General features: G+C 47.7%; 2 protein-coding genes across 2 annotated transcripts in view; one reads left to right on the forward strand and one right to left on the reverse strand.

Annotated features, from left to right (window-relative positions):
• Nucleotides 1–15,538, forward strand: part of LOC307090852 (G-protein coupled receptor 39-like) — a gene marked incomplete at both ends in the record, with an annotated part of 22,147 nt that extends 6,609 nt beyond the window's left edge. Inside the window, one exon of the mRNA XM_079757644.1 lies at nucleotides 15,069–15,538. Coding sequence (XP_079613770.1) covers nucleotides 15,069–15,538 — 470 coding nt within the window. The remainder of the gene's footprint in view (nucleotides 1–15,068) is intronic.
• A 953-nt stretch (nucleotides 15,539–16,491) lies between these two features.
• The window catches only part of LOC307091273 (ly6/PLAUR domain-containing protein 1-like), a gene marked incomplete at its 3' end in the record, with an annotated part of 14,490 nt that continues 3,481 nt past the window's right edge, over nucleotides 16,492–27,500 (reverse strand). Inside the window, exons 2-3 of the mRNA XM_079758223.1 lie at nucleotides 26,230–26,364; nucleotides 16,492–16,733 (exon numbers count right to left, since the gene is read on the reverse strand). Of these exons, the coding sequence (XP_079614349.1) occupies nucleotides 16,492–16,733; nucleotides 26,230–26,364 (377 nt within the window). The remainder of the gene's footprint in view (nucleotides 16,734–26,229; nucleotides 26,365–27,500) is intronic.

The following is a 27,500-nucleotide window of genomic DNA, read 5'->3' on the forward strand; positions in this document are numbered from 1 at the left end:
ATAAAAAAGGACTTTATATGTCTCTTTCACAAGTTTTAACTGTTTTCCCTTTACAACTTTATCTTCCCTCCATTTATCGTCAAGCTAGAAGATATTGCTTTTCATGAGATATTACTTTTCATGAGCCAACGATAATGATGTTTATTTATCATTGTACCTGGTCATTTAACACAGTAGCTCTAAAAACATGTCTTTGGACATCACTGGAACCAAAAAGGTTTTTCAGAACAGTGCCCCTATAAAACAAAAAATATAAAATAAATAAAATATTGTCTCTTCCTAATCAAGTTATCCATAAGAACGACCCATAAACCCAGAGTGTGGCATGCACAATGCACTCTTTAGTTTGTTTTGGCCCAGGTCAGTCGTTTCGCACTTACAATGACCGACTGCAAGCGAGATCAAAGTCTAATGCCGATAACGACTGAAACTTTGGTGAAGTTGCCGGAGTGACGTGGAGCATAACGATATGATTCACAAAGCCGGTAGAAGAGAAATCAGCCAGCGTGTTTCTTCTGTGTTGGGAGCTGCGGTGCTGGCTGGAGAGAGGAGGTGCTTCCTCTGTCTGAACACTTCACAGACCTTCAGTCTACAGTAAGTCTGTTTTATCTACAAAAAAAAGCAATTAAAAATGAAGCAGATGAAAGATGAAAGCAGCTCCAGCCTTTGTTGTACTGTTACTATGTACACTTTTAATTGTAATTGAGTATTATTTTTATACTAATTACTAAATGTAATCCCCTCAGTGGATTACGTTGCACTTTCAATATACCCTCCTGGTTTTCTGATGAAAGCCTCTGAGCGATAAGCCATGAATCTCAATCTTATCGTTTTGGGGATAATTGACTTTGTGATAATTCCATTGACTGATATTCTAAAGAAGCACAACACGGAAGCGCCTCAGATGAACTGGGGGGACGTGTCATCAGAACCTCTGCACATCACTTCTATCCCTCTCTGAGTTGCTTTGTATGATCCAGAGCAACTCAACAATTAGCAATGGCATGCCTTGCTCAAGAGTGTCCTCCCTTTTTAAAAAGCCAGTAGGCGCCTTGGAGTTGAAGGGACAGCCCTGTGATTGTCAGTCTTTCAGCTAGAAGATACAGCACCACCAGGGGTGATTCAAGGCCAAATATGTGTTGACACTTCTACTTAAACACTTATTATAACTATAACTCTCAGCCTGTCTTTATGGGTTTCTTTTCAGATTTCAGACTAATTCTAAAGACTTATGACAGACAAGCTCAAATCTGAGTCTCTCTCACTTCATATTTGTTTGGACCAATCATGTTGCTGGTAGCAGGGATCTGTCAGCACTTAATTGGTTATAAACGGATAACACAAACTCAGTAAGCTGAAAAAAAAATCGGTGAAGGATAAAAATCAACACCGTGTAGACTAGCCTCTTCAGAAATACACATATTGAAATGCTCTTCTGAAAGCTTGGTCCTCTTGCGCTGATCAGCATGTCTTCGGGAGAATAGCTTCTTCACCAAACAGGCAAACGTGGCGCAACTCCGCCCCTTTTAGCTTGGGTTCCCAGGCTCTGTACTATCCCCAGCCAGAAGTTGGGCTATCCCATAGGAGGACTGATGGATCCGAGATAATCTTTTGGTTCACCCACCGACTCAATACCTACAAAGCTAGGGGATAAGCCAATTGAACTGAATAAGAGGCCCAGTCCCCTCTCCAGAACTTGATGACATGATATAACATGATATGTTCTGTGGCAGACGGATGCACTGGACACTGGCCACCTGCCTGAGGTACCAATTACAGACCCCAAGACCATTAATCATGTACCGAAGGTAAGAGATTAAAAAAATTAGATCTTAAATCGACAGGCAAGGACCAAATGTGGGTATCAGGAAAGTGCTGCACAAACACGATTAGTTTTTGAAGGACAACAATTGTATTCCCAAATCTCTCACAAAGAAGAAGACATTTTCTTCCAAAATAAAAGCTCCTCATCACTACTATCCTCCCTCCTCCCCCCCGCGCCCTCTCCCTCCATCCAGGACCCCGTTTTAATTGGCGCTGCGCGGTGTGGGAACACAACAGAAAACAAAGGTTACACAGAGAGGTGAACACAGATAGACGCTCTGAGAGGAGTCTGCGCGTTGTACTCCTGTCACGTCTCATAAGAGATGGCCATGACGTTCTGATGCTTCAACCAAGGACAAACAAAATGGCCGCCCCTTCCTTCCCCCTCGGCATCTTCCAACATTCATGTGATTGATGCAAAGCTGCTATTTAGTATTCCGTGAAAGGTCAGCTGGAGCTGTTGTCATTTGAGCGGCGATTTGTGGCCCAGTCAAGGAGCGGCTCCCTCTTCTTCACTTTTGGTAGAATTTATTGAAGGGGGGGCTGTTTAGGTAAAGTGTTATTTGTACACTGACACTCCAACCTTCAATGGTGGAGAGGGGGAGAGCAGGAGAGACAGAAAGGGAAAAGGAGGAAGGAATAGGGAGGCAGAGGGGGAGTGATGGAGAGAGAGTGAGAGAGAGGGGGGGAGAGAGAGGGGAGAGAGAGAGAGAGAGAGAGAGAGAGAGAGAGAGAGAGAGAGAGAGAGGGCGATAGGGAGAGCAGGAGAGACAGAAAGGGAAAAGGAGGAAGGAATAGGGAGGCAGAGGGGGAGTGATGGAGAGAGAGTGAGAGAGAGGGGGGGAGAGAGAGGGAGAGAGAGAGAGAGAGAGAGAGAGAGAGAGAGAGAGAGAGAGAGAGAGAGAGAGAGGGCGATAGGGAGAGCAGGAGAGACAGAGAGGGAAAAGGAGGAAGGAATAGGGAGGCAGAGGGGGAGTGATGGAGAGAGAATGAGAGAGGGGGGAGAGAGAGAGAGAGGGCGATAGGGAGAGAGGGAGAGCAGGAGAGACAGAGAGGGAAAAGGCGGAAGGAAAAGGGAGAAAGATAAAGGGAGGCAGAGGGGGATTGATGGAGAGAGAGGAAGAGAGAGGGAGAGAGAGAGACAGAAAGAGAGGGCAATAGGGAGAGAGGGAGAGGGAAACGGAGGAAGGAAGAGGGAGAGAGAGAGAGGGAGGCGGGGGGAAGTGATAGAGAGAGAGGGCGGGGGAGTTATAGAACAGAGCAATACAAAGGTGGTGCATAGAGAGAGAGAGAGAGAGAGAGAGAGGAGAGAGACAGGAAGAGAGAGAGAGAGAGAGAGAGAGAGAGAGAGAGAGAGAGAGAGAGAGAGAGAGAGAGAGAGAGGGAGAGAGAGAGAGAGAGAGAGAGAGAGAGAGAGAGAGAGTTGTGGGTAGAGAGAGGGGGAGAGGGGAGAGACAGAGAGAGAGAGAGAGAGAGAGAGAGAGAGAGAGAGAGAACCTCTCAACTGAACTAATCCGGCCCTCATCAATCCCTCCAACTGTGAAGTCAAAACAGAACCATTTACAAGATAACCAACAGGAACCAATGTCTTTATAAGGGCGTCTTCCTGATCCATGCCATCGTAAAAGATATTTCTTTGTGGTGACTTGTTACAATTCACTCAAGTAAATCGTTCATTCACGCTCTTCTTGAAATGATCCTCTGATCATGAATAATTGCTTCATCGTTCATTCACCATGAGAGGAGAGCGATTGTGTGTTTATGCTTGACTGGACATAAAAGATCAATTTACTTCCAGTTACTAAAGCCCATCTCCTCTGTGGGAGTGAGACAGCATATAGGAACTACAATTTTCTCATTTGTATTTATGTTGATTTCCTAGGTGTTGTTTGGAATTGATATTTATCAGACGCATGATCTTCATGGTTTTCGGGTTTCAGGAAGTAATGTATGAGTTTAACATGCGTGAAACCAACTCGTCTGTTTACTCTCTTTTAAGTTGTCAGCATGCCAGACCATTATTATTTTGTTTGTGTGCGTGTGTGCATGCACGGATGTGTGTACAAATATAGATTTTGTTAAATTTTTCATCTTACATTGACTTTCTTTCGGCTTTCCCACCCATAGCGAGGCTACTGATCCATACAATGATTCACAAAATTAAAAGATTCATCATCAGGTGCAGAGCTGACGTTGGTGATTGTTGGTGATTTGAGCTCACGTTGTTCACCAGTATCTAAAGGATCACCATGTTGGTGAAACTCTTCATCTCTTCCTATATTTAGTCCTTCACCAATAGCTTTCTCTACATGGAAATAAGCATTCTTCCAACCATTACATTTGTTAGTGTAGTGAAGTGAATACATGTGATTTGTATATAGCCCTTAACTACAGGGCTATGACAGATCCAAGATCCAAAAGTACTTCTTCTTTGACCGGTTTAAATCTCAGTGACAAATTCATCTCCATTTTATTCATGCTGTGGCCAAGTGGGCTCGTGCTGTGGCCAAGTGCTCAGAGAGGGGTGCCGGGACTTTCCTCAGCCTACTAGCATGCCACCGTGATCCGTCGTCGAGCAGAAATGTGGCGGGGCCAAGAAGGCGACTGATCTGTCTGGGTTGGGACCAGAACGAGGCCAACTTGTTGTGTCGCTGCGGCCGTCGAGCCCTGACCCAGTCTGAGACCTGAAGGGACGGTGGCCTCGCCCTGCACTTCTTGTCCACCCTTTCCCTCGTCTCCTGCTGCCGTGCAGCAACAGTCTCTCGGATTCGGGCCAGGGAGGGCATGGGAAAATCTCTATTTGGTGCTCGGAGCCTGTGTAATGGCAGTCCCAATTCTCGTCCGAGCATCAGAAACGCTGGTGACACAAGCGTGGTGGAGTGATGGCTTGCTCTGTAGTGCAGCAAGGTCTGGTTGAGTGCCTCCTCGAATGCACAGCCTTGGGCCAGGTGTGCACGAATCCCGTTCTTCAGTGTTGCATTAAAACGCTCTACTCCACCGTTGGCGTGTGGGTGGTAAAAAGCGGTTCGGATGTGCTTGACACTCCTGCTGGCAAGAAAGTCAGAGAACTCCGCAGACGTCATCTGCGGGCCATTATCTGTTGTTATGGCCCGAGGCACGCCCCAGCGGGCAAAGAGGCCATCCAGTATCCGAACCATGACGTGCGACGTCACCGTCCCCACTGGCACAACCTCCGGCCACTTAGAGTGGAGGTCGTAAACGACCACCAGGAAGCGCTGGTGGTGGGGAACACCACGGCCATGGATTTCCCCACAGATGTCCAGCTGTACATGTTCCCAGGGACGTGAAGGCCAGGGGAGCGGTTGCAGGGGAGGGGTTGAAGGGGGTCCGGTTTTCCCACTGAGGAGGCACGCTGAGCAGTCCTGGACCAGATGTTCAATATCGCGGTCGATGGCTGGCCACCACGCCAACTCACGGCACCGCTGCTTGAGTTTCACGATTCCCAGGTGACCCTCATGTGCCATTGACAGGACACGTGCACGCAAAGTGTGTGGGACGACGGTGCAGAGCCCCCTCGAGGCACACGTGTCTGCCCAGCAGGAGAGCTCATCTTTCACCCGAGCAAACGGTTTCAACTCTTCCGGGATGTGGGACGGCCAGCCGTTTCTGATGTAGGTGCACAGCTTGGATAGTATCGGGTCTCGTCCTGATTCAGTGTTCAGTTCCTCCAGTGTGACTACTGGCTGCAATGGTGCATAGAGCGCTTGGATGAGAGCTGGTTCTTCATTGTGTGATGGTACAGAAGGGTTTGGGGCTGCGATGAAGCGAGAAAGGAGATCTGCCACCACGTTTTCCCTGCCCGGCGTGAAGATGAGGTCATAGTGGTACTGGCGGAGGCGTTCCGCCCAGCGATGGAGTCGGAGAGGCTTGTGTCCCGAACTTGACGTGGAGAGCACCGTTGTGAGGGCCTGGTGGTCCGTCCTGATGGTGAAATGACGGCCATAGACATACATGTGCCACCTCTCGCACGCCCACACACAGGCCAATGCTTCACGTTCACCCACGGAGTACCGCTGCTCGGTGGGTGACAGGGCCCGAGATGCGAAGGCGATTGGCCTCTCCGTGCCGTCATGAAGCTGCGACAGGACAGCTCCAACTGCAGCAGTGGAGGCGTCGCAGGTGATGAAGGTTGGGCTCGAGAGGCTGAAATGGGCGAGGACTGGAGGTGAGGTTAATTGTTTTTTCAGCATGAAAAATGACTCAGAGCACTGTGGTGACCAAGCCCACGGCTCCTCCTTCTTCAGAAGCTGCCGGAGGGGTGCTGTCGTTTGTGAGTAGTTGGGCAGGAAACGCAAATAATAAGCCGTCATTCCTAGGAACGATGCAACCTGTGTGATGGAGGTTGGTTCAGGGATGCGTTGTATTGCGTCAACGTTGGAGGAGAGAGGTGCAATGCCATCAGCTGAGAGGCGGAATCCAATAAAGTCCACAGTCGGTACTGAGAAGAGACATTTCTCCCCGTTCAGTGTCAGGTGATGTTTGCTGAGGGCCACAAACACTCTGTGTAAGCAGGCATCGTGGGTGGCTTGGTCTGGCCCATGCACCACAATGTCGTCCAGGTAAACTGCTGTCCCCGGGACCCCAGCGAGAATTGTAGACATGACCTTTTGGAAGCAGCTGGGGGCAGAGCTAAGACCAAACGGCATGCGTGAGTACCTGAACACCCCAGCGTGTGTCACAAATGCTGTCAGGTCCCGGCTGGCCGGGTGAAGGGGAACTTGCAGGTAGCCCTGGCGTGAATCCAACTTTGTGAAGACCGTTGATCCATGGAAAAGAGAGGTGAGCTCCTCAGCTGTAGGTAAAGGATATTTGTCTGGAATGACAGCTTTGTTGACCTGTCGCAGATCCACACAGACCCGGAGGCCCCCTGACTTTTTCTGTGCGACCACCAGGTTTGAGATCCAAGGTGCTGCATTTATTGGCTCGATGATGCCCTCTTCTAGCAGGGAGGTGAGCTCTGCAGTGACGCCCTCCCGGAAGGTGAGTGGCAGGCGCCTGAGGGGCTGCATAACTGGTGTCACGGCAGGGTCAACCAGGCGCCGATGAGTGAATGCTGTCAAGCGGCCCAGGCCGTCGAACAGCGCTGGCCACTGCTGGTGCATCGTTGGGAAGACCTGCATTATAGCTCTTCCACTATTGTCCATCAGAGAGAAGCCCAGTGCAATGAAGAGATCGAGGCCAAGAAGGTTGGTTCCCCGCTGTGCCACATGAAAAGGGAAGGAGGGAAGGTGTATCGTACCATAGCGGACAGGCAGGTCAAGTGTGCCCACAAGCTCGATGGCAGAATTTGCATATCCCCGCAAGCTTGTGGATGGGGGTCCCAGTGGCATGCGGGAAAAGAATTTCCTGTATGTGACCAAATTGAGGAGCGACGCTGCAGCCGCAGTGTCCAGGATGAGTGGCACGCTTACCTCCCCCAGCCGCACTGTGCAAGTTTTGAATGATACTCGTGTAGAACGGATATTACTAATTTCTGTGTATCCGGAAGTGGACTGAGGAAGCCTGTGCTGCCATGCTTCATTGGTTGGAGCTGAACGACAGACTTTAGCAAAGTGGTTTAATCTAGAACAGTTTCTGCAAACCTGTCCACGGGCAGGGCACTGTGATGCTCTTGTAGCATGAGAACTGGATCCACAGTTGCCACGATTGCGTCTGGAGCCCACAGTGGGGCGCTGTCTATTCATTTGTTGCACAGGCAGGCTGTCACTGCTATCAGTGGGCGGGAAAAACTGTGACGTTTCTGTGCGCTGCAGCTGTTGCGCTAACGCTGTGTGGTGAGCAGGGCTGGTCAGCAGAGTAGAGCATTCTAGAGCACATTCCACTTGCAACGCTATTTTGATTGCATCAGTCAGTGACAAATCATCAGGTTCCATAAGCAGTTTTTCCCGTGTCTTGTCACATGACGTGCCTTCTATCAGCTGGTCTCTGATCATTTGGTCATGCAATGCTCCATACTCACAGGCTAGTGCCAGCTCACGTAGGTCAGCTACAAAAGTCTGTATGGACTCGCCGGGTCTTTGGTGGCGCTTCCTGATTCTGTACCGCCGTATCAGGACACGTTGTTTCCCAGAGAAATGGTCCGTCAGCAGCTTGACTGTATCCTCGAAAGCTGTTGCTGAGCCGAGCGCTCCAAGAACACGCTGGCCCTCGGTACCGAGGCAGTGGACGAGGATAGCGGTCTTTCGCTTGTCGGGAAGCTCGTCGTCGGAGAATCCGAGCGCATCAACATAGGCATTAAAACCTGTCAGCCACCGTGTCCATGGCACTGCGGGTTCCCCGGGTACCGCGAGAAACACTTCGGGTGGGGGAAGGCTAAATCCAGCCATCCTTGTCGCCAAATGTTGTGTGTGAAAGACTGACACGCACACGTGTTGCTTCAGAACGTACACTGCATTTCTTTACTTCAGTCTCATGTGTCGATCAACACTTCCTTGTTTTACAATGCGCGCGCATTACACGTCACGTCGCATCCCACAATAATCCCACAGTCTCTTAAAGGAACCGTAACCACTATTTAGCAACATACAGCAAACCCATGTATCACAGTGTGACCATGTTATTAGAACATAACATTATTAGAACATAACACGCACCCTACCCCTCAACCTAACCACCTAGTTGTGTTGCCTTGACATAAACAAGTAGTAAGGTTTGCTAAACCTTACCCAGTAGTTTGGTTGCCTTTACCTAAACCAGTAGTTTGGTTACCTTAACCTAACCCAGTAGTTTGGTTTGCTAAACCTAACCCAGTAGTTTGGTTGCCTTAACCTAACCCAGTAGTTTGGTTTGCTAAACCTAACCCAGTAGTTTGGTTTGCTAAACCTAACCCAGTAGTTTGGTTGCCTTAACCTAACCCAGTAGTTTGGTTTGCTAAACCTAACCCAGTAGTTTGGTTTGCTAAACCTAACCCACTAGACGGTTTACTAATCCTAACCCAGTAATTTGGTTTGCTTAACCTAACCCAGTAGTTTGGTTGCCTAAACCAATCAGAGGCAGATTTATTCAAAATGTGCCATTATTAAAAGCCATTCTAGATAATAATGTAATTTCGAATATCCCACAATACATCATGACTACCAAAAATGTCATGACGGATATGACAATTAGGCTTTAGGGAAAATGTGATTTCAGATGTCTACCATTAGAATTATGACTTAAAACGATGCAATTGCAGATATCCACAAATGTATTGTGGATATCTGTTTCTTGTATCTGTTTCATGTATATTTTTTTAGATAGATATAGATAGATAGATAAAATAAAATAGATTATTTTATAAGATTGATTATTCTTATCAAAGTTGAAGATGTCTTATATCTGTAATACAATTTCTACCGGTAAGAATGTTATTGTGAATATCTTTAACAACAATTCTTCCTAGTGTGAATACAATTTCAACTAGGACAAATGCTATTCTCAATTGCTGAAATGTTTTAACAGATAGCGGGGATGTTTAACAGCTTGCCATATCATGTCTGGCAATTCAATGTTAAATTCGCCTGTGATAGGCTTTATGAAGACTCAATTTGGTTGTGTGTTGACAAAGGGTAGACGTCACGCACCCTACATCCATATGTACTAATCTTTAGTCTGTGGCTGCACGTTGCCTACAAACATCGACACTGTGAGTGATAGAACAACTAGGGTGAAGTCTGGAGAAAATGTGTATGAGAGCAACACAATGAAAGCTGAGAGGAGCGGAGGTGATTTGAGCTTTGTGGTTTGTGTTTGAGTTCCATTTCCACTTAGATTAAGTCCCTTTCAAGTTCCCATTCCTTTTTAAGTCTCCCTTCCCTTATGAAGTCTACTCTAGCCTCCTATACACACTGCCACACAGCTCCGCTATACTGAGTGACTACGTTCAGAGATTTTAATCAAGGCTAGAGATTTGTTGCTCACAATAATCGGGTTTAATGCCCCTCTAATATTGGCTGACCGTGGTCGGGGGACAGATTTATTCATGGATTTCTTTTTTTATTTCGTCTCTGTCTATAGAGTATCTGGTGGGGTATCCATGTTGACAATAAAACAAAGGTACTACTTTATAGAACCACAATAGACCCACGGTACGATGTATATATGTCCGTTAAAGTGTAGTGTGGGCGTACGCAGATCTGAACCGAGACCCTCAGTCCGCCTGTACAGGATGAGATGTTTTCTCAGTGGCTCAGTGCTGATGCAGTTACAATTTTCCAGGTGACCGCCTTGACTGTGATCAATAAGCAGCCATGACAGGTGGTACTAACCTAAACAAATTCTTTGCAGAGGAGAAGTCGCCCTTCCCCCCCATAATATATGAGAGACAACACTGTGCCTGAGAGGCTCGCACAGCCTCGAATGGTCTGGTTCCGCCTAGGGTAGCCCCATTCTTAGTTGGCCTAGCATAGCCTGGGTTAGCTTAGCACACCCTGGGTTAGCTTAGCACAGCCTCAATCAGCCTGCATTCTCTGGAACAGATTAGCATAGCATCCTACAGTCTAGCATAGCATTAGTTAGCTTAGCATAGCCTGGGTAAGTCTAGCATAGTCTGGGTTGGCCTAGAATATTTGTTTTTAGGATCATCATCTAACATAAGGTTATATCTGATGTTTATTTGAATCAAAGGCAAGAGTGGTTTGAATAAAGACTGCAGGTCTTAATCGCTGACAAAAACAAACCAAAAAAGGTTTTTGGAAACAATCTACTGTTCTCCCAACTCCTGTCAGACAATCTGCATATTTAAAGATAAATAATACAACTGATTACACAGCAGATAACGGTTCATTACGCAGAAGCAATGAGTCCATTAAAATAGATTGCAATTAATCAATTAGAAAATGAAAGCCAGTTTAGCTCATTTAGCCTTCATCAATTATTTATCAAGAGTTAGAGAGGTCACATTTTTTTTTTAGCAATTAGATGGTTCTGCCAAGGACTCGTTCAACTTGTTCAACTATCTCATACCTCTATTTTCTTTACTCTTTGTTCAACCCTCAACAGCCTCCGTCATCTGTCTGTTTGAATTCAGTTCTTTCTCTTTCTATTCCCTCCTTCAGCTCATCTCTTTCTTTTAATCTGAGTCTAGACACTTGTTTTAAGCATCTTTGCACCCAGGCTCCACACAGCTCCCCCACCCTGCATAAACACATCTTATCAGGCTTCTCATGGCCTTCAGTCAGCATTATCCACTTTGTGTCCATTCTTAATGGAACCTGTAGTGAATCTCTGTTATCACGGCCGTCCTTCAAAACTAGAGCTTTGTTTCTGAAAATGAATACCGGTGTCACACTAGTTGTTTTTTATGGATGGACAGACCGACAGAAAATAAAGAACAGAATGATTATAAACCCTTCTGTTTACTGTGTTGGAGCTCAGTAAATAAATCAGATGATTCAACAAAGCCTATAAAGAAAACATTGTAAGAAGTTTCATGGGAAATGAACAATAAAAAGGAAGGTGGACATTTGTTGTGTTTTATCGATCAATGTGTTTGGGAAGGTTCGAATCTTAGCCAATAACCTTTACTCCACTTTACCTTACCCCTCTATTGTCTCTATGCTCTCTCTTATTAGACACAAAGGGAATCCAATCAAATAAATTAAATATTGAAGGGCTCTATATCAGCTACTGTGCTGCTGCCCCCCCTCTGTGAATAACACCAACATCTGGGTGACTCATCTGAGCCCTAGCCTTATCGGTGCTGATGCGGTACAGAGGTTTATGCTGCTGCTTAGCAACCAGATGCGGTTCTCTTGTAAACGGTTTGATATTGTGATCTCAGCCAGTGGCTAACATGTAAAGTGAGTTTGAGGATGCTGGTGGTCACCTGTGTCTGTATTCACCGTAAGTCATGTGAAGTGTGTGGTAAACGGCTGGCCTTGCAGTAGGTGGCTGTTTGCAGACGGCGTGCCGCTCGGTTCAGTTTAAGTAGTTTTTGGTATGACCAAAAACTGCCTGCCATTATTCATGTAGCTTGTGTTGTAGCGTTTGAAAACAGGTCTTACAATCTACATTTGGAGTTTTGAATATATTTGAGAGTTTGAATACATTTGAAGTTTTGTTTGCTCGAGTTTGAGTTTTTTTGCTGAATGGAAACTTTTCAATGTCAAACCCATAAAAACACTGAAGTCTCCGGAACGTCTGCAGCAGCCCAAACTAAATGATACGCTTTGACGGGCATTCTTACCTCCGCTCGCATTCAATCACCTCCTCTGCCACACTGATGTACGGCGGTATAAATCACCGCGACAGCGGTATGGAAAGCACCAACATCCCTCCGTGGGATTCTGGGCGATCTGGAGACAAGGCACTGGGCTCGCCTGAGGACAAACCGCCAGCACGCCGTGCTGCCTGAGAGGAGACGAACCGTTTGTGGCGACCATATAGGCTTCCTCTGTAAACGGGTGCTTAAAGCTTGAGGGATTGACCCATCAAGACATGAGTTGGCTGTTACGAGGCAAACGAAATGAGACATCTACGGCGAAGTAGAGCTATACGTGTCTACGAATGTGATCTGAACAGTCATTCCTGGGAGTCGCACCGACCAGCTGCTTGTGTTTATTTGCCTGCAGTGCACCGCGTGCTCAGAGGAATCAGACCCCCGGTTCAGGGTCGTCTCCAGCAGGATGCATGTGTTCTGCAGTAAGGGATGCAGGGCAGGTCTATTGGGGACCCTTAAAGGCCTGTGTGTGTGTGTGTGTGTGTGTGTGTTTTTGCGTGTGTGTGTGTGTGTGTGTTTTTGTGTGTGTGTGTGCGTGTGTTTGTGCGTGTATGTATGTGTGTGTGTGTGTGTGTGTGTGTGTGTGTGTGTGTGTGTGTGTGTGTGTGTGTGTGTGTGTGTGTGTGTGACCCTGATGTTGAATCCCAGTTTCAGGACCATATTCACTGGTATTACAGACGTCTGTCTCCCATGAGATCCAGCAGAAAACCTTAATGGAGGAATAAACACAGAGTCCCATTTCTTTCAATGACAAAATAGCTTTATTGGATTAGACATTGACTATGAGAGCGGCTTTGTAAACACTGTAGTATGCAGTTAACACTGTGCTGTTTGTCCTCATCCAAACATCCTGCTACTATGGGCCTCTGAACACTGACAACAACAATCAAAGTCATGGCTTCTAGTCACCATGACAACAAACTTCTGAAAGTTAACTTTTTCACCCTGTTGCCTCATTTCCGAAGCCCCATTATAATTTTTTTCAGCAAGACTGCCAACTGCCTTTTCACTCCACCAAAATACCTCAGATTAGTGTGGACAGGAACTCTTGGACTCTGGATCAGTCTGACTGTTTATGAAAGCTGGTTTGTTCATTAGTTGGTTAGCTGGTGGGTTTTATTTTACAGAGTCAAAAGTTGTGGCTTAGGAGAAACTGATAGATTCAATGAAAAATACACATATATAGAAGTGCTAGACAGAGTGAATTATCCAAAGATAGTTTGAGCCAGAGACAGTGTGACACAGTGAGCCAAGTGAGTGGGAAAACAAGTGGAATTAACATGTGTCAGAGAGAGGGAGAGGGAGAGAGAGAGAGAGAGGGAGAGGGAGAGAGAGAGAGAGAGAGAGAGAGAGAGAGAGAGAGAGAGAGAGAGAGAGAGAGAGAGAGAGAGAGGGGAGATGTTTTAAAGCATCAACCCTGGTCGTGTATACCGGTTGGCGTTATGGTCTGTTGTCGATGAAGTCTGGTGTTCTACCACAGGTGAGTGAGTCACTGCCGCTGTTGGCCAGCGGTCCACAGGTGGGTGTTTGTTGACGCAGCTTTACCTGTCTTGGTGTGAAACAAAGCGCTATGTGTTGAGCTATACTATTCTTTGGGACGCTATTGGATGGAGTAGATCCTGCAATGTCTATGTTTACCCTTTAGGCAAACAGGTAGAAACTGAAATGAGTACGATTATTTGTCTGGTTCCCTCAGCTTTCTGTTGAACAGTGTGGATCTTGTCCATTTTTAATATCCCCACTGTAGAGGAGAGCTCTGTCTATGAGCAATACTACCATTCAGATCCATGGGGACCAGCAGAAATAATGAAATATGCATTGCTGTGAAAACCTTTTCCATGTGGATATTGGAATATATACACCATAATAGACGATAGTCAAAGCACCGCTTTCAGAGCAAGAACAACGCACGAATAATCAATAATAAGACACACCAAGAGCAGAAAACATTAGATTGAAAAGCACTTCGACATTGACACTGACATGAAGTAACAAACAAATCCCTTTCTCCTCTCTCCAGAATGTTACTAAAGTCCTTCAATTATAATTACAATCTGAATTATTTTATGTAATTTAACATTAAAATCAAAGATTTAACAGCTCTCCATTTCGTTTCCCAACCGCTCATTCTACATGAGCGCTCTATTCATCGCAAATAGTTTAAATTGTGTCTGGTTGATCAAACTATGTTATCCCTTCCACACATAGAGCCGGCTTGCAGCAGGTAAACAAGCTGCAGATAGGGTCTCAAGTGAAGCCATCTGAAGCTATTTCTAAACACTGTTTGGTCACGGCGTATTTCAAATCATAAGCATGGGAGGATAAACAATAGATGGAGGGACAGGGGACAAACAGTCAGATTACCCACTCCAGCATGGCAGTGAGCGCGGACCACAGTGTCTCCACTCTCAAGCCTCAACCCTGTTTCCCAGCAGAGCTGCAAGTTGGAGTTCCTATTAGTAGACCATTTTAACTGATTTCCTTTTATTTACTGAATTGTTTTATAGTAAGACAAATTTATTGGATGATAATTGATAATTAAATTGCATCATGTCTTTTGTATTTTTTTCTTCCTCCCTTTCTCCTCCCTCCCTTTACCCTTTCCCCTACCTCAATCTGCCCTCCCCCTCAATCCTTCCTCCATCACTCCCTCTCTCCTCCCTCTTTATCTCCTCCCTCCCTCTCTTCTCCCTCCCTCTCCTCCCTCCCTCTCTCCCTCCTCTCTCTTCTCCCTCCCTCCCTCTCTCCTCCCTCCCTCCCTCTCTCCTTCCTCCCTCCCTCTCTCCTTCCCCCTCTCCTTCCTTCCTTCTCCTCCCTTCCTTTTCCCTCTCTCCTCCCTCTCCTCTCCCTCCATCAATCCTTCCTCCCTCTATCCCTCTCCCCCCCCTCTCTCTCTTCCCTCCCTCCCCCTCTCCCCCCCTCCCCTCTCCCCCCCTCTCTCTCTCTCCTCCCTCCCTCCCCCCCCCTCTCTCTCTTCCTTCCCTCCCTCCCTCCCTCCCTCCCACCTTCTCTCTCCCCTGGCCAGGTCTGATCGTGGGGGCTCTGACGGTGTGCTGGATGCCCAACCAGGTGCGTCGGCTGATGGGGGCGGCGTTGCCCAAGGCGTCCTGGACGCGGGCGTACTTCCAGAGCTACGTCACCCTTCAGCCCGTGGCCGACACCTTCTTCTACCTAAGCTCCGTGCTCAACCCCCTGCTCTACACCCTGTCCTCTCGGCAGTTCCGTGAGGTTTTCGTCCAGGTTCTGTGCTGCCGCCTCCGCATCGAGCACGTCAACAAGCGCACCGTGCGGACCGTCGCGCCCGGCGCCAAGGCGTCCACACGCTGCCGCAGACCGCTGCTGTCGCTGCACCGCGGCGGCCGGACGGAGCGCTCCACCGGCGCTCCCGGGAAGACCAGGGACGGCCCTCTGCGGTTCCTCATCTTCAAGACCCACAGCGGCTCAGCACACGGCTCCGCAGCCACGGACACGGTTCCCACGGAGACGGAGATATGAAGAGGGGATGGGGGGGGCGCTACAGCAGTGTTTTTATACAGACTCTTTACACAAAGGAAACACAATACTCAAGTGTTCAGCAAGGGGTAACACTATCAGCAGGTCGGCGCAACAAACACTAAGACCCCAACAACCAGAAAGTTGCTAGGTAACAAAATATTATAACACTAATGTATATTTATATATAGAATTATAAATAATATATCGTATAATATATATATATATATTATATAAATTGATCATTTTATATCCATCTATTTCTATATATCTATAGAAATATTTCTGTATATCTATAGAAATAGATAGAGCGATATATAGATATAGTTATACACTCAATTAGAAATCAAGACATAGATCTCAATCCGAGGAGTCATCTAACTTCATGCTGGCTGACATAATCCACCTGTTGGGAGTTTCATAAAGGGTAGAACATTCTGCAGCTTGTCTCCAGGTGGCCCTGTTAGGGTGATCTGTTGTCCAGAAGGTGAAGGATGTGTTGACTGCTAGCTACCAGGGGGATCTAGCCAGCTTCAGAACTCGGTTTCATGTCAAACCTGCAAATGGAAACAAAAGAAGGGGTGTCTTCCCCGGGATCAGGTTCAGAGTTCCCATCAGTCTCCCTCCAGCAGCAGCCTGAGCTCCACTCAGGGGGGAGTCCAGTCGAGCCCAAGGCTCAACGTGTCCCCTCACCTCACTACCGGAGAGCCCCCTGGCTCCGCCCTAGAGCCCCTGAACCTCTCTGTCACTGGACCAGCGGAGAGACTGCAGACCTCCAGATACGGCAGAGACCCCCACACCACACCCCGCTCGCTTGTTACCCGGTCCGCTTGAAACAAGCTGTTTGACTTAATATAGTTACGAAATAACATTCATGCCTTCAGAGATACCTTCCCCGAGGTTATTAACATAAAGGAGGAGGAGGAGGAGGAGGAGGAGGAGGAGGAGGAGGTCTGTCAGCACAGAGCCGCGTGTCCCAGGAGGAGGAAGAGGACGGAGAGGACCAGGGGCCCGCTGTGATCCAGGGCGGCCACGGCTGAGGGCGGGGCCCTCTTCCTGGGCCGGGGGCCGTTGCACAGCGCCGTGTTGCAGCAGCTGATGCACACCGAGTTGATCTTTCCGGTGCAGAACTGCTGGTAGCCGGAGGAGGCGATGAGGCACGCCCCCGACGAGGCGCAGGACTTGCGGTAGTGGACCCCTGCGGTCGAGGACAGAGAGAAGAGTTTGTCGGGGCATGGTGTGGTGGCGGAGCGGTGGTCCGGCTGCAGGACCACCTGTAGGGAACCTTGGGCAAGACTGAGCCTAATGCCCTCCTCTATCCTTGAAGTCACATTCTTCTTCTGCAGGAGGGGACAGGGAGATACTGAATGGTCGTGGGGGTGGGAGTCATTGCATAATGTCTAGTGTCTGAGCGGGGGCTTTTCATGGCAAATGCTATGAAACTGTGAATAAAAAAAAGTACAGGACTAAATGTGTCTGTTGTTTGTGTTGGAGGGCAGAGTGCTTTTCTAATGAATATAGGAACTGGCCTTTTGACAGAAACCGTTCCAAACAGAACAGACGAATCAGTGACGCCACATAACGTCAGTACACATGAAGACGGAAGTCAGCTGAAAAATAATACTTATCCTACTCTACAGACTAAGTACATAGCTAAAAACTAAATACAAGGGAGTTAACATTAAATACCATATATATAACAAACTGGAACTGGTATGAACTGGTATGTACATTATGAACTGAACTCAGTTGATAAATCGGAGTATCTGAATCAGAGCAGATGGGTTGAACTGAGCTCGACCCTGTGAGGTTCTGAACCAAACAGATGAGTTGAACTGAGCACTACACTTAATGTTCTGAACCAGAGCAGATTTTAACCTGAGCACTACCCTTAATGTTCTGAACCAAACAGATGAGTTGAACTGAGCTCGACCCTGTAAGGTTCTGAACCAAACAGATGAGTTGAACTGAGCACTACCCTTAATGTTCTGAACCAAACAGATGAGTTGAACTGAGCACTACCCTTAATGTTCTGAACCAAACAGATGGGTTGAACTGAGCACTACCCTTAATGTTCTGAACCAAACAGATGAGTTGAACTGAGCACTACCCTTAATGATCTGAACCAGAGCAGATCTTAACCTGAGCACTACCCTTAATGTTCTGAACCAGAGCAGATCTTAACCTGAGCACTGCCCTTAATGTTCTGAACCAGAGCAGATCTTAACCTGAGCACTGCCCTTAATGTTCTGAACCAGAGCAGATCTTAACCTGAGCACTACCCTTAATGTTCTGCAGTGTGGGCTTGAGTCCAGTCCAGTCCACTGTGAAGTCGATCCTCTGATTGAAAAGCCCTGCGGTATTCGCAACCTTATTAGAGAATATTTGTGCAGTCATCAAATAATGGCATAACATTTAGCTGACCTTCTTCTCCTAGACAAAAGATGTCTCGCGTCTCTTCCCCCAAAAATGAATCCTCTCAAGGCGTTCTGTGTTCTGTGCTTCCCAACTCCACACAGTACAGCAGTAGTCAACAATATGTTTATGCAATGCTAGCGCTCCCAGGCCGTGATACCACTATGAATGTCCCCTTGGTTCCAGAGCGGGGACGGGTGATCAACATAAAGTGGCGCTAAAGGGTTCGCATTTCAACACGAGGGCTGGGGATCCTAATCCAACACTTATCTGTAGATGAGAGAAAAGCCAATATCCAACATTCACAGTTGTCTTTGTTTTTCCTTGCAGACTTCAGCCAACCTGAACCCAATGAGGACAGTACCTGAAGTCACTGGGCCACCATGAGCGCGCTCCTTTTCACTCGCTTCTCGACATAATGTGGGAAAACCGGGACGCAACCGTCAATGAGTATTAAAATTCAGCAAATATCCAAACAAAATAAACAAAATGTTCTTCACAGAAACACACACACGCACACACTCACACAAAGGCACACACATACAAATGGACACACACACACACACACATGCACACACTAAGTGAAGTGCGTCACCAAATAACCGCATGGATTTGAACATTGCCAACTGTCCCCAGCACTTTTAAATGGGAAAATACTGACGGACAAAGACCGCTCTCATCTCCTCCTCCTGATACGGCAAATGAGCCTCATGAATAGTAATAGGCAATTTAGATAAGCGGGCGAATCAGGAGTGCTGCAGACAGTGTGAGGGTCTCCGGTCCGTCCTTCAGTGTGTCTCCAGGAAGGCCGAGCGGACGCTCTCATTAGCCCCCAGGGGGGGCAGTTCTGGAGGGGAGGAGAGGGGCAATGTGTCTCCATAGCGGAGGATTAAGCACTGCAGTCCTCGCCACAGCTGTCCTCTCTGAGAACAAGACAACACGGAACTGGTTGAAAAGACCCTGAACCGAAGCTGAACACACACACACACACACACACACACACACACACACACACACACACACACACACACATACACACACACACACACACAGATACACACATACACACACTTACCATTACACGTACACATAAACTATAGACACACACAGACACACACACACACACACACACACACACACACTAACCCCGTTCAGCAGTGTTCCTACACCACACCGGTCGGTCTTGCACGTTGAGGCTGCTCATCATCTCATCATGTTGAGTGAGAACGTTCTAACTGACGTGGCGGGCCAGATAGCGGGGGGCTCGGTGTTTGACGCCCGGCCACCAGGATTGGGTTTGACACCGCATGTCCGCAGCCGAACTGAACGCATCCTTGAGCAAAGCGCCTAGTGCACTTAGTGGACCCGGACCTAAGTGAAGGTCCGGGTACAAACATGTTATAAATATAATAGTTATATTATTAGTTATATTATAATTTGCCCTCGGCGTCCTTATTTACTGATCTCAGGGATGAGTGATATTTACTGTGATCAGGGTTGGGTGATATTTACTGTGATCGGGGTTGGGTGATATTTACTGTGATCGGGGTTGGGTGATATTTACTGTGATCAGGGTTGGGTGATATTTACTGTGATCAGGGTTGGGTGATAATTACTGTGATCAGGGTTGGGTGATATTTACTGTGATCAGGGTTGGGTGATATTTACTGTGATCAGGGTTGGGTGTAGCAGCCCAGTCAGAGACGGACTAGGTGGGTCTTAGAGTTTGTTAACTTTGAAGTTCCATCCTAATGTGTGTTTTAGAGGACTGGTTCTCAAGCTGTGGTACGTGGACCACTGGCGGTGCCCGATGATCTATTTAGTGCTATGCAGAGGATTTCCCCAAAATATATATATATATATTTTAAAAAAATGTGAAGAATTGTTGGCCAGGCATCGCAGGAATGTGTTTGCAGAGGAAGGCACCCTTCTCATCAGGCCTATGGAAGTTCACTCATCAATCTGGAGCACAGTCAGTTCTAGTGCTACCACTTTGACCAGCTGACAACAGTCAACAATGAATAATATTTATTTAAGAATAAATCCTCCTGCGTGAACAGTGCGTAGCTGAATAGGGCAGCAGGCCTACTCTACTGTACTTTGTTATATTTTATAACATCGGTCATAATGGTGGTACTTGGGGGAGACAAATACTTTTTGAGGTGGTACACGGTATAAAAAGTTTGAGAACCACACTAGAGGATCATAAATGTCTCAGCGGTCTACGTTCACATTTGACCAAATTTGATTAAAGCTCTGTCTGCTCATGGATCTTCTCTAGATCCAGTCCCGTGAGCGGGGTGGGGGGGACTCTTATCTTATAATAACCAAACAGAATCAGAGGATCAGACAGCTGCTCATTTCCCCCGGGTTCCCTTCCTCCACACAGGCCGGACACGAGTGTGTTCCTGTTGTTGTTGCCGTCCTTCTATTCAGCTCCCCCACCCAACGGGCCGCCTCCTGAGGTGATGTTGTTATTCTGAGCCCCTCTTCTTACTCCTCCTCCTCTTCCGCCATGACACATCCTTCCATGTCACCCAGGGTGGGGCCTGGGGCCGCGTGTGACAGGACATTATCTGTGATCCATTCGTAGCACTGAGTTTGACATGTTTATCTGTGATCCACGTAGCACTGGCTGTGTGACATGTTTATCTGTTTATCTGTGGTCCATTGCGTAGCCTTTAATGTGACATGTTATCTGTGATCCATTACGTAGCCCTTAACGTGACATGTTTAATACGTGATCCATTCATAGCCCTTAACGTGTGAAATGTTTATCTGTGATCCTTTCGTAGCCCTTAATGTGTGACATGTTTATCTGTGATCCATTCGTGGCCCTATACGTGTGACATATTTATTTGTGATCCATTCGTAGCCATTTACGGGTGACATGTTTATCTGTGATCCAATCGTAGCCCTTTACGTGTGACGTGTTTATCTGTTTATCTGTGATCCATGCAAAGCACTGCAAACTCCTCAGCGTCTGTGTTGTTGTTTTGCGTTGTCTTCTGCCGTGTCCTTTGGGCGTAGCTGCCACTTAGTTATCCAATTCATCGATTGATTCACGGCGTCACAAACAACTTGCACACCGGTCTTTGGGTTTTTCCAAGCGGTTTCTTGGGGGCGCCTGCCGTGTACTGATTGGCTATGGCCTGCTGTGAGGCGGGTCTTGTCTCAGTGGCCCCTGCCCATCAATACCCTGATAATAGCTGTACATAAGCGTGGTATAAAGTGCTGCTAAGGAGGGACGTTTCATTCAGTCCTTGTTCCAATCACCTCGCTAATACAAAACAATCAAGGTACCACCTTGATTGTGAAATATGGAGCAGCATTAGCGAGGGGCAGTGCAGACATCGTCAAAACATCTCACTTCCACCACGTTGGTTAGTGTTTAAACCAGGAGCCCTCAAAACATCTCACTTCCACCACGTTGGTTAGTGTTTAAACCAGGAGCCCCAGAACATCTCACTTCCACCACGTTGGTTAGTGTTTAAACCAGGAGCCCTCAGAACATCTCACTACCACCACGTTGGTTAGTGTTTAAACCAGGAGCCCTCAAAACATCTCACTACCACCACGTTGGTTAGTGTTTAAACCAGGAGCCCTCAGAACATCTCACTTCCACCACGTTGGTTAGTGTTTAAACCAGGAGCCCTCAAAACATCTCACTTCCACCACGTTGGTTAGTGTTTAAACCAGGAGCCCTCAGAACATCTCACTTCCACCACGTTGGTTAGTGTTTAAACCAGGAGCCCCAGAACATCTCACTTCCACCACGTTGTTTAGTGTTTAAACCAGGAGCCCTCAAAACATCTCACTACCACCACGTTGGTTAGTGTTTAAACCAGGAGCCCTCAAAACATCTCACTTCCACCACGTTGGTTAGTGTTTAAACCAGGAGCCCTCAAAACATCTCACTTCCACCACGTTGGTTAGTGTTTAAACCAGGAGCCCCAGAACATCTCACTTCCACCACGTTGGTTAGTGTTTAAACCAGGAGCCCTCAAAACATCTCACTACCACCACGTTGGTTAGTGTTTAAACCAGGAGCCCTCAAAACATCTCACTTCCACCACGTTGGTTAGTGTTTAAACCAGGAGCCCTCAAAACATCTCACTTCCACCACGTTGGTTAGTGTTTAAACCAGGAGCCCTCAAAACATCTCACTTCCACCACGTTGGTTAGTGTTTAAACCAGGAGCCCTCAAAACATCTCACTTCCACCACGTTGGTTAGTGTTTAAACCAGGGGCTGAGCTGACTAGATGTTATGTGATCCAGTCCGTAACATTTGGATTTCATCTTTGGATGACCACGCAGAAAACGGTTGGTCAGCCGTCGCCATGACAATAAAGATGGATCTAAAGACGGTGGGCGTCAGACAGCCCGGTGGTTTCAGAGATGAGGATGGAGAGGAGCTCTCTCTAGCCCTCTCCACTCGTTACCACGGCCATCATCAGACAGAGAGAGAGGGCGAGAGAGAACATAGATAAAAGTAGCAGTGATGGGAAAGATAGAGAGAAAAAAGAGACAGAGAGGGGCGAAATTTATCTAAAGAGTGAGGGACAGAGGGAAAGAGAAAGAGAGAAAGAGAGAGAGAGAGAGAGGGAGAGAGAGAGAGAGATAGAGCGCAAGAGCGAGAGAGAGAGTGAGAGAGAGACGGTGTGTATACCTCAGTTCTTCCTTGTGTGTGATGGTAAGTATGCTCAGTGCGTACCATGAATGGATTGCATTTATATTGAACCTCTCTGGCCACTGCTGCCACTTGCCCACCAAGACACACTTCCAGCCTCGATGACAAGTAGCTCATCAGACTGGGGCCAGGTCAGTCACTCAAGGACACCTCAACATTTTCATTGCAAAAGAAAATCTGGCTGCTGTATCAAACCAACCCCCAGCTACGGCTTCTGGGGTCATTGTTCTATTTAGACATTGCACTATTATAATATTCAGCCGTTTAAGAGTCACTTTGAATCAAAGCCCAGTGAGTGGAGAAACATGTCATTAAGGAGCAGGTAGGGGTTAGACGGTACAGAGACAGGTCGTTAAGGAGCAGGTAGGGGTTAGACGGTACAGAGACAGGTCGTTAAGGAGCAGGTAGGGGTTAGACGGTACAGAGACAGGTCGTTAAGGAGCAGGTAGGGGTTAGACGGTACAGAGACAGGTCATTAAGGAGCAGGTAGGGGTTAGACAGTACAGAGACAGGTCATTAAGGAGCAGGTAAGGGTTAGACAGTACAGAGACAGGTCATTATGGAGCAGGTAGGGGTTAGACAGTACAGAGACAGGTCATTAAGGAGCAGGTAAGGGTTAGACAGTACAGAGACAGGTCATTAAGGAGCAGGTAAGGGTTAGACAGTACAGAGACAGGTCGTTAAGGAGCTCTTCAGGTAGACTGCAGTGGGGACACTGGGGATGGAGCTCCCCTCGCCTTCCGACCCGGCGTCGAACCCCATCACCACTGTGACATCCTGTCTACGTTCCCCCCCAGATATATACGCACACTGGGGCATGGGAGAGCTGTGAATGGGCCTCATATGTGACTCACGCCATGACTGTTTGATAAGTATCCCGGATATAAAGAAAATGACTCTTTTCTATTTCTTCACAAAGATGAATAGTAAAGAAACAGCCTTGTGTCTTTTGATCTGTCATTCAGATCAGGCATCAAAGCCCCAAAATATTATGAGGTACTTCGATGTGTCAAAAACACAAGTTTGTTTTAGGTCCTCTGGATGACATTCAAACAGCAGATAGAGGGAGAGAGAGAGAGAGAGAGAGAGAGAGAGAGAGAGAGAGAGAGAGAGAGAGAAAGAGCGAGACGTGAGAGAGACGGGAGAGGGAGAGAGAGGGAGAGAGAAAGAGCGAGACGTGAGAGAGACAGGAGAGAGGGTTAGGTTATTTTCTGAGGTGCACATTTCCATTTTTCTCCGGTAAATTCCGAAAAACAGCATCTGAGGAGAGCTTGAAAACCCTGCTCTGGGGAGGACCAGCCTCGCTACAGAGGTCCAGGCTCACCCCCCCGGGTTCCTCCCCAGACCCCTGGCTCCATAAGGGTCTTCTGAGTCTATATTCACCACACCCCCCACCCCAGAGCCCTCCACACACAGCCCCCGAGGGCCACGCGGTGAGTGACTACACTGAGGGACACACTTCAGTTTATCTCTTACCCCTAAGGAGAGACCTGCAACCACGGGGCAATCACCACCACCACCACCACCACCAGCACCACCACCACCACCACCACCACCACCAGCACCACCACAACCATCATTACCACCACCACCACCACCACCACCACCACCACCACCACCACCACAATCACCACCACAACCACCACCACCACCACCACCACAATCACCACCACCACCACCACCACCACCACCACCACAATCACCACCACCACCACCAACCGCAGGTAGGAGGGGGACAGTACAGACAGGCCAGTGAGGAGACGGTAGGGGACAGTACAGACAGGCCAGTGAGGAGACGGTAGGGGACAGTACAGACAGGCCAGTGAGGAGACGGTAGGGGACAGTACAGACAGGCCAGTGAGGAGACGGTCGGGGACAGTACAGACAGGCCAGTGAGGAGACGGTAGGGGACAGTACAGACAGGCCAGTGAGGAGACGGTAGGGGACAGTACAGACAGGCCAGTGAGGAGACGGTAGGGGACAGTACAGACAGGCCAGTGAGGAGACGGTAGGGGACAGTACAGACAGGCCAGTGAGGAGACGGTAGGGGACAGTACAGACAGGCCAGTGAGGAGACGGTAGGGGACAGTACAGACAGGCCAGTGAGGAGACGGTAGGGGACAGTACAGACAGGCCAGTGAGGAGACGGTAGGGGACAGTACAGACAGGCCAGTGAGGAGACGGTAGGGGACAGTACAGACAGGCCAGTGAGGAGACGGTAGGGGACAGTACAGACAGGCCAGTGAGGAGACGGTAGGGGACAGTACAGACAGGCCAGTGAGGAGACGGTAGGGGACAGTACAGACAGGCCAGTGAGGAGACGGTAGGGGACAGTACAGACAGGCCAGTGAGGAGACGGTAGGGGACAGTACAGACAGGCCAGTGAGGAGACGGTAGGGGACAGTACAGACAGGCCAGTGAGGAGACGGTAGGGGACAGTACAGACAGGCCAGTGAGGAGACGGTAGGGGGTTGTGATGCGTTTTGCTTAAGGATGGAACAGGTCATCTGAGGACATTGCTTATCAAACCGTGGCCCTCCCAGCTCCGAGCGGAGCACTCCCACCGCTGATTCTAGAGGACCTTTTCCCAAATCACCGAGAGCCGACCCCACTGACAACGTGCGTGCTTCATTGTGGAGCAGCGATAAGGTACAGTGTGCTAAGTTCCCCTCTCCCCTGTTATGATAATGTGGGCTGATAAAAGCGTGGCTTGTTTGAGCATTCATGTGGAAATGTTCTTATTAAGGCGGCGGTGATGCAGGAGCTGCCGCAGACCAACGTCCTGCCCTGCCCTTTGGAAGGCAGCGCAGACTGCCTCGCCCGGCACGCCGTCTGATTGCTTTTGCTCCTCTTGTGCAGGAAGGAAAAGCCTCACTCTAAATTCCCCAAGTGAGATAGCAAAGCAGAGGGAGGTGAGGGACCGAGCGTGTGTTTGTGTGTGTGTCTAATTGTGTGAATGCCGTGCAGTTGTATGTGCGTGCTTTGTTTGTCTGTGCCTCTTCGCGCGTGCATGTCAGTGTCTTTGCAAATTCTCTGTGTGTGAGTGAGAATGCATGTGTTTCTGTGTGTTGTGTGTTGTGTGCGTGCGGGTGTCTGTACTTGAATGTGCTAGTTGGTGTCTGTAATTGTGTGTGTGTGTGTGTGGGGGGGGGGGGGAAGGAGGTATATGTGTTGGTCTGTCTTTGTGTGTGTGTGTGTGTTTGTCTGTGTGTGTCTGTCTGTGTGCGCGTGTGTGTGTGCGCACATCTGTGTGTGAAGAACATTTAGTTACAGTTTCAGTATCAGGGGTTATTTGGCAAGAATTGAGAGGGAGGGACTTCTGATGTGTAATGTGTAATGCCGTAAGCTCGACCAGATGCCGCCGACGATATCTAGATATAGCTAATGAGGCACAGTGATCAGCAGTGTTAGCAGAGTACACTTAGGCACATATCACAATTCGGCCAATATATGACACTTGTCAGAATAAAGAGGAACAACAATATATCTCTGTCGGTACAGTAAGGATGTTCATGAGCCAAGCGCCGAGCCCTAACGATCACGAGGTTAAACCCATTCCCCGTGTTCAACAACGATAGGCTGACTCACCGTCCTCTTTCACCAATACCTCCTTCTGACACATGTCCTGCACGTTGACCGTGCAGTTGACCACAAACTCTGGTGTGGAGCACTCGTTGCGGGTCATCTCCTCGCACTGGTAGCACTGGATCTGCAGAGGCAGCCCTGGACAGAAACCAATCAGGCAATGGGTCAATCGATCAGTAGATGTAATCCATTCCTCCCTCGCTCCATCCATTAGCCCAGGAGCGGCTCCTGAAGGACGTCTTCTGGCCGCAGCCTTGGTTATTCATCCAACCAGTTCAATTTGATTATTACATTTAATATGGTATTTTTAAATTAGAAGTGTGATGTTGGGCCCAGCCCAGTGTGGCAAGGCATGTCTTTATTTTTGGGGGACAACAAGGTGGTGTTCCACAGTGGTCTTAGCGTTGCAAATCCATGGATAACAACGGTCTTCCATTACCTTACTCTTGGGGTTTTGTCAAATGGACTTATGACAATGTTAGTGCTCCTGGTTCCACAAAGAACAGCAGAAAAGTAATAATGTTACACAAATAATATTGAAGGTTTTGTTGTAATTCCTGTAGGCAAAATGCATGCTTTCTTAAATTCCAGTGATATACAGAACAGTAATACATTTTCGAAATGTCACTCTTAATTATTATTCTGTATAATGCATGATTTAAACAATGTAAAAGATAAGCTATTAGGAATTATTTGTTCGATTTAATGATTTAACAATTTAGCAATTTTATGTATTGTTCAATTGGTTGATTTTTGACATTGAGAATCAAACTGAGAATATGTCTCCTGGCAGTGGAACCTGAAGCCTCTAGTCTATCAAGACACTCTGGTTTAGGGTTCTACTTCATATACATTGTTATGGGTTACATATCAACTGTGACAATACAACTATCTTCAGGCAAATGTACCACTTTAATTTAAGACATTATAAAGCCCCTACAAATGTGTTGTCAATGTCCGTAAGAGGAGGCACAGGGGGTGTATAAACAGAAAGCTGTTACGGCTCATGGTTCAGCGTTCAGCCTGACACTGGCAGGCATTAGTCCAATAATTGCTAAGATAAAAAAAGATTAACTTAAATTAACATTAACATTCTAGGTATTAATTAGGAAGGGAAGAGTCTGTCTCCAGGGTTGTTAGTGTGGTCGACTACCATCAAAGAGCTACTAAGTGGCATTACTGTTTCACTTCTCCGCTATTAACTTCCATGGACGGAGACACTGCTACGTCACACGGAGACATTGCAGTTCAAACTGGTTTGAATAGGAGAGTAT

This window comes from Pollachius pollachius (genome assembly GCF_949987615.1).
Source record: "Pollachius pollachius genome assembly, chromosome: 20".
In the NCBI taxonomy this organism is placed as follows: domain Eukaryota; kingdom Metazoa; phylum Chordata; class Actinopteri; order Gadiformes; family Gadidae; genus Pollachius; species Pollachius pollachius.